General features: G+C 39.8%; 1 protein-coding gene across 1 annotated transcript; it reads right to left on the bottom strand.

Moving 5' to 3' along the window:
* Positions 1-819: 819 nt before the first annotated feature.
* On the bottom strand, positions 820-7,399 carry LOC306874629 (vitellogenin-like; the record flags this gene model as incomplete). The annotated part of the gene is made up of 28 exons (XM_079424776.1): positions 820-945; positions 1,027-1,165; positions 1,260-1,402; positions 1,488-1,694; positions 1,785-1,862; positions 1,944-1,988; positions 2,075-2,343; positions 2,429-2,627; positions 2,739-2,850; positions 2,962-3,147; positions 3,231-3,333; positions 3,421-3,607; positions 3,718-3,837; positions 3,939-4,040; positions 4,120-4,244; positions 4,352-4,449; positions 4,536-4,753; positions 4,839-5,051; positions 5,132-5,257; positions 5,342-5,507; positions 5,581-5,738; positions 5,821-5,971; positions 6,068-6,216; positions 6,307-6,468; positions 6,559-6,810; positions 6,930-7,081; positions 7,210-7,230; positions 7,360-7,399. The coding sequence occupies 28 exons, from the start codon at positions 7,397-7,399 to the stop codon at positions 820-822; spliced, it is 4,047 nt and encodes a 1,348-aa protein (XP_079280902.1).
* Between the last annotated feature and the right edge of the window lie 296 nt (positions 7,400-7,695).

The raw sequence follows: 7,695 nt of genomic DNA, 5'->3' as shown, positions 1-7,695 counted from the left end.
GAAGTAGCGATTTTTTAAAATTTGACCTAAAATGACCGAACAGACAGAAAATGAACGTTGATGAATTACAATATAAATTCCAAATTCCATTGCCTATCCTCTCAGGATACCTGCAATCAGTGTTACAAGTACCACAGGCACATTGTTTTAACATTTTTGTAGCGTAAACACCATCAAACAGATAAGAGCTTCGGATCTTCAAATGTTTCTTTATGGTGCTGAAATCTGAAGATGTCTGAGTTGCGGTCCCTGTGCAACTGACACTCAATTACCATTGGCTCATCTGTGTTCAAGGGGAGGAGCTTACCGATAGGTCAATTGTGCAAAGGAGATTTTCAGATATTTATATCTTCATTTAAATAAAAATTCTCAGTTTCAACACTTCCTGTGTTAAGGTAAACCTAGGGTTTCTTGCTTTCTCATGGTTCTTTAAAATACCGCTCAATGTCTTTGATTTTTTTATGGTAGTCTGAGAAGAACTGCCATCCTTCTTGTAATTGCTCTTGCTCTAGTATTGCTATAGTATCTAGTATGTGTACCAATGTATCCTTATTAGAATGTAGAACCAAATTAAACATAATTATTATTCAATTATTTCAAGTTTCTCGGAAATGCCATTCCATCTGTACATTCACATTATTTAACAATCAGTAAGCAATGCTGGAAATTACTGTGAAGTAAAACAACTGACAACTCATTAACTTGCAGGGTGTTTATTAGTGTCGCAGTAGTAAAATTAAATTAAACTGTCAAAAACCAATCAATTACATGTGAATACAGCTCACATTTTCTAAAATGTAAAACATAATTCTTCACATCTTATTCTTCCTTGATATCTTTCTGGCCCCAGTTGAGAATGTCCTCATCGATTCGAAAGGTAAGAGATCCATCTGGATTGATGGGAATGCCGAAGGGGAGAGGCATACGCATTCTTGACAGTGTCATCTAGAGCAGGAGGAAGAAACTTAATTAGTTGCGTTTTTTATCTCTCTGTGAGAGTCATAATTTGAAGGAAAACTATTTCACCTCTGGAATCCTGACAATGACATTCAAGGACCTCTGAGTTGGCAAAGCTGCAGTAAGTTCAATCTCTTTTTCACTGTTCTTTGCTCTTTCAAGTTGGAATCCCGCCTGACAAGCCACCATAGGGATGTGTTTGGACATTCTAATTGTGAAAGGATACAAAGAGAAGAGTAGATAATTAAACCAGTGCCATTTTCTACACTACACATTTGTTGTTCTGTGCTGATGAACATTACTTTTTAGCATAGGTGGTGAAAAGCATCGGCAGCCTTTCCCATTCCAGCTCTAAACGCGCAGCAGGGAATTCACCCAGTACACCAGCCTCAGCTTTAGCAGTGACTGCATACTGTTGGCACTCTGGACCCCAAGCAACCTTGGCCTGAAAAACAGATTTATGCTTAATTATGGTTAACTCTGAGAAAAATGTATTTCTTACAATTTTTTAATCACACTTCCAGTCTTACCATGACTTTGTGCTTGCTCAACCAAACACCATCAACACAGATCTTCTGGTTGTCATTTTCATCAATGGAAGTAACAACAAGTTGTACTCTTGCAGTTTGTCTGTCAAAGTAAGCAGCAAGCTGGTAGCCCAGCATCTTTTTGTCAGCTGTAACAGCACGGGCAATAACAGCAAAAACAGGTTGTACTGCATTTCCGATGAACTTATTCTGTAAGCATAAACCATACACATATTAAATATCATACTTTAATTGAGCTTTGTGTTATTATGATCAAACAAATGACACTAATTGATTCACCTGTTTCTGGATACGCTCTAAACTAGCTCTGGCACTTCCACTGCTAACTCCCTTTGAGGCACCATGGGGTGCCATGTACTGCAAGCAAAATAAGGTTATAAACATAAGTGTCTGATCTAAATAAACTATATTGTTAAAAAAAATATTTTCACTAGTTACCCTATCCTTGTGGAATTTCCTGAAAGGCTCCATGATGGTGGCAGTCTGAAAATCAATAAAAAATTATTCAGTGCAAATGAATATACAGATTTATGGCAATTTAACCAACACATGACATTCTTTGTCCTCACCTCAGTTGAGCCAGAGTTGGAGGACATGGAGGAGCTGTCACTGTTGCTGCTGCTTTTGCTGCTGCTTCTGCTGCTCCTGCTGCTCCTGCTTTCAGAAGAGACGGTCCTGTTTCTATCTTCAGTTTCCAGGATTTCCTTCAGTTTCAACAGGAAAGCCTTTCCTTCTGGACTCTCCTCATCAATGATACTGATTTTCTTAGAGAGCCTCTCTGCAGCTCTAGGACCAAACTGGACTTCAAGCTCCAGTCTTTCAACTTTAGGACCTTCAGCTAAAGCCAAAACAACAAACCCTTAATTATCATTTTATTTGAAAATACTTGAGTTTCATGAATGTAGTAATTTCTGTAAGTATACCTCCTGTATCATGTGCCACGGTAGCACGTGCTGAGTGTTGTCCAATTATGTAGAACAGAGCAGCATTTCTGATAAAAGCAGCATTGCGAGAGTGCACCTCAATGCATCCCTGGATTTCAGTGTATGGGACAGGAAGACAGAGAGTCTTGTGGAATGGAGCAGGAGCTCTCACAGGAGCCTTATCTAGATTCTCAGATGACTGGAAAGAAAAATCAAGTATTATAATGAGTCTTACAACTTGAAGCAAATGAATGCTCAGCATAACAACACATATGAATTTTGTGTGTGTGTGTGTTTGTTCAAAGTTTACCCAATTATCAGCAGGGGTCTGGGAATTCTGCCCATCTAACTCGGGTACTAAAGGAACAGTCCTCTCAGCAGTGGGTGCTTCAATGTTTCTGACCACAGCAAACGTCTCAAAGCTGTCGGAACAAGAAGAATGTAACTTGCATTTCACTTTTCAGAAACAATATGAATTAATAATTAATTGATTCAAAATGTTTGCTACACTGGCTTCACCAAGGTTTCATTACCTCAAAGCAGCAATCTGTTCAGGGACCTCAACAGGTAGAGCCTCCACCTTGTAGTTGCCCTTGAGAATGTCTACTCTTACAGCGACTTTTCCAGGAACAATTGTACGGATCTTTCCTCTCGCCATAACAGCAGCTTGGATCAAGGCAGTGTTCACTCCCATCACAGCAAAGGTCTGGAGAGCAATACTGAAAGAATAAAGGAGATTGTTTGCAAAGCGATGTTGTGTGCATTATATCTCATCTCTATGAATATAGCTGTAAAAGTGTACCTTGCTCTAGCTTCAGCTTGCAGTTCAAAATCAGTCTGCTTCAGCTGCTCAGCAGTCATAGTCTCACACTCCTCAGGGAGAGGATGTGTAATGGTGGCCTTAACTAAAAGGATGAATGGGACAACATCGACCTAAGGAATGACCCCCTCATATCAGAATAAAGGATATAAAATTCTAAGCAAAAACTTACCATTGACACTCGCAGCAGCAACAGCAGCAGTGTAAAAACTGAACTCCATGGGCAGACCAACTGCGGTTGGCAAGATACGACGCACTTCAGCTGCAAGCAGGGGTTTGGCATACTGCAAGGCAATCCCTTGCTGCAAAGCTTGAAGTGCCCCCTTCAACAGTTGACGTGCTTTGGGTCCAGTCACAATCTGGGGATAGTGTTCATGAGAATCTTAATTCTAATTATGAGAATTATTTGTGAGACAGATCTAAAAGAAATAAAGTAATGAAAGATTAGAGATAAACTACTACACAATACCTGTATAGCTTCTTCAATGATGGTCTTGTCAATCTTGACAAAAGCCACTTCTTGTCCAAGTAATTTGATGTAGCCTGAAGCCAATGGCTGATTTTTTGGGAAGTCCCTCCAGTTTGTGAGCTTAAGGGGTAAAACATAATAATACACATTTTGCCTAAGTCATGTTTATAATATTGCTTATAAGTATAAAATTATACAGTGCATTGGACATGAAAACGTACTGCTCTCAGGGTGCGCTTAATCTTTGTGATATGGTCAACACTTTCATCTGCAGCAGGAGATTTCAGAAGAACCTCATGGATTCCTTCAGTTCTTACTCCAATCTGTTTGAGAGCATGAATTGAGTGAAGGCCAAAAACATTTTAAACCATGAATCAGATTTTTAAAAAATGGTTTGCCCACCTCAAGAACATCAGCAGCAGCTCCAGCCAGATAAGCACGTGCTTTAGCTACAACAGCTCTGGGCAGGATGCTGGCAGCATCATTGATCATGTAGGCACTACCAGCAACTCCAACCATAAGTGGAGCTGCACAGAGACATAGGTAAGAATACAATTACTGCAGTCTTTTATAAATTTTAATAAACACTCAACACATCATTTATTAGCTTTCTTAAGAATTTTGCAACGCTTACTATGATAGAAGTCCAGGTGAAGGGCTCTGCTGAAACGGAAGCTAAGTCTGTCTAGCTTGCAGCTCATGAGCTTGATGGCAACATTAGCTGCACCAGCACTGAAATAGACAAGCATTATTACTTTCGGTTTGTGCTCATTTGGCATGGTAAAGTAAATTAAATAAAAATCATTGGTTTTTCTTACACAGCAGCCATATCAGGAGCAGTCATTCTGGTCAAGGACTTGATGTGGGAATAAGCAAAGCTCACAACATGCATGTTAGTTTCAGTCTTCAAAGCACCAGCAAGACTGGAGACAAGAGCCACTGATGGTTTGGCCTCAAACAACACAATACAAGCAACCATGCGCACTTCTGGGTGAAGAGATCTATCCAATACAAGCTGCAGGGCCACTGGCTGAACCTGTGGCAGGAAACAAGGGCAGTTTATTATTGGAAGAAAATCGGTCGTTTTAGAATAATTAATTCCTACAATGTCTGACACTTGCCAGCTTGGGTTCTTTCTTGGCAATGTTCCTCAGGGCCAAGATGGCATCAACCTGGACTCTAAGGGGCAAAGATGTAGTTTTCAGTCCAGGCAGGAGCTTCATGATGGGTTTAAGACTAGCAGGGTGACCAGCATTGCCCAGAACTTTAAGAGCCAAAGTGATTTCAGGAATGTTATTCTTAGAAGTTGCCTCTGCAGCAATATCATGGATGGGCTGAGGAGATTGTGGCACATACAATTAGACAAATGTTAACAAGTAAGTGACTGTAGAAACGTAAGACTTAATGTGTTTACCCTGAGGAGGTCAGAAGAGCAAGTGGGAACTGCAACACAGTGCTTGGCAATCATGGAACCATATCCAAGCATTACAACTTCACGCAGAGCTGGGATTTTGGCAATTTTCTCATGCATAGCCAAACTCTGTTCAGCAAGATAAAGAAATTATTCATTTGAATTAGGCAAGATTTGAAGAACAACATTTTGAGTATAGTTAGATTTACTCACAGCTGTCAATTGAATGGTGTCCGAATCAGCAGAGACCATTTGCAGAGCAACCACAAGAGCCTGAATGAACTCTGGAACCATAAGTTCACCAGCTAGGAACTTCTCCTTGAGGAATTTTACAGTGACTAGTGTGCCAGCAGAAGGAAGAGCATCCAGGAGCCAGCGCCTACCAGAGTCATTGTTTAAAATATATGCATAATTTTAAAAAATCCTATTAATTTATTGCTGACAAATTGTACCTGTAAGCTGGTTTGTCCTTGAACTGAGGCCAGATAGCTTTAATGTTCTCCAGGGTGGCAGCACGCAGGAGCTGGATGAGCTGAACAAACTTAAGTGGAGCATCATCATTGACCATGTCCACATTGTTTGCAACAAGGTGCTTAAGGACCTCGATAATCTAGAAGAGAGTAAGAGCTAGTCTCAGTTGATGTCTTCAGCATGGATCAAAGGATTTGACTCTGGGATTGTTAAAGTAATACCTGGGCTGGTGCATCTCTGATCTTCATTAGTTGAATGGGGGTCTGAAGAATCTCAGTTGCAAACTCATATTGCAGGGATCCACGAGCCATGTAATCAGCTTTGACAGGATCAACTGGGTTCTTCCCAATCTCAACAAAAGCCAAGTTTTGTCTGAAACAAATAATTAATTTTGAAACTTCAAGTTAAAGTAATGAAATGAGTTGGGAATATTGTTAGTTCATATTTCTCACAGATAAACAGTCATACTTTGCTTCCATCTGGGCAGCACCATGGATCTCACTGAAGGGTGAAAACTGATACACTTCCTCAACTGTTGCCTCAGTGATCAGTACACCAGTAGAAGAAGGTTTGATGATGTAATTGTAAGATGCAGTTTCTGTCAGACTCTTGACCCTCTGTTGAAAGAAAGGAATGTGAGGAATTTAACATCTTTAAAATTATATTGTTGAGGAAATATTTCAAGTCTTCCCAGTCTTGTTTTTTACCTCTGTGCATTCACCAGATCTCTCAGTGTATGCCAAGCCAACGTCCTTCATGATTCTGTCCTGGCAGAGGCTCAGATCCTTAGACTTGGTGACAGTAATTTGGTTGGCCTTTGTATCCTCACTGATGACATAGTGGGTCCTGCACACTCCCTGAACTCCAGCCTTAAGGACAAGAAATAAATAAATAAGATTGCATAACTCAAAAAGGCTTTCTTAATGCCGTCATAAATGTACTTAGGATTACTCTCTCACCTCTTGAAGTTCATAGGTGTTCTGGGTCTTCTTAAGGTTGAGCTGCAAGATGTTGAGGATACCTCTGTGCAAGTTCATGACTGTAGGGGAGACTCCTGCAGGGGCATATACCTTTCCAACCACACCATTAGCATACTCAAACTTGATGGGAATCTGAAGCTGAGCAGCCAGTGCTGAGGTGAGCTTAGTGGCAGGAACAAATTTATCCTTGGGCCAAATACCAGCATACTCGTGGATTATAGGGTCCTTGAGCTGTAATGGGACATTTTCCATTTAAATGAGGGCATTTTTGCTTTTAACATCCAGTGATGGCATTTTTGTTGTTTTCTTGTGAAAATCTTACAATTTCTACGGTTCTTAATAATCATTACCTTCAACAGAAAGGTGTTATCTGTCACAGCACTGAGGTGAACCTTGCTGTTGACTTTTATACCTGCTCTAGCCAGACCTTCTTGAGGAAGACCGCCCAAGAGAAGAGCCTCATACTTGTACACATAGGTCTTATCAGAGGCAAACTTAGGGACTGAAAAGGGTAGAGTATTTTTGATTTAAGTCTGATGTTATGACCATTCATTTTAAGCAGTAATGCAGTGTAAGTCACCACTTACAAACTAATTTTGTACAAACTCATTTCCAAGTCATATTACTTACCAAGGTTGATCTGTTGACTTGCTGAAAGAAATAAAGATCAACAATTGTTTTTTTTAAAAAAAAGGAATTTTTCAAGAGGTTCTAAGAGTTTTTCAAATAGGTGTAAAGAGAGAAAATGAGAAAAATGTATATAAATATATTTTGACTTACCCACAAGGGCCACAGTCAGGGCAAGCACGACAGCTCTCATGGCTGGTGGTTTGTAAAGAACACCTCCGGGAAACAGACCTTTTATAGTGGTTTCTTGCTGACTAAGTATTAATTCTTAAATAAATTATTAACAGATATCTTTAAGTGCATATCAAATTGCACACAAGAGAAAACTTAAGTCAACTTATTTGAACATAAATATCAGTTAGAGGTTAGGTTAACCTGGCCTGACAGTGACATTCTTCATGCCAGTGTCCACAGTGAAATGCTGTTCCTTTGACTTTTATATTCAAATAGCTAATTCTTTTTCCAGTTCTTTCATACATACACATAAAA

The sequence above is a fragment of the Barbus barbus genome, assembly GCF_936440315.1.
Source record: "Barbus barbus genome assembly, chromosome: 9".
NCBI classification, from domain to species: Eukaryota; Metazoa; Chordata; class Actinopteri; order Cypriniformes; family Cyprinidae; genus Barbus; species Barbus barbus.
This window is presented reverse-complemented; position numbering and strand designations above follow the sequence as displayed.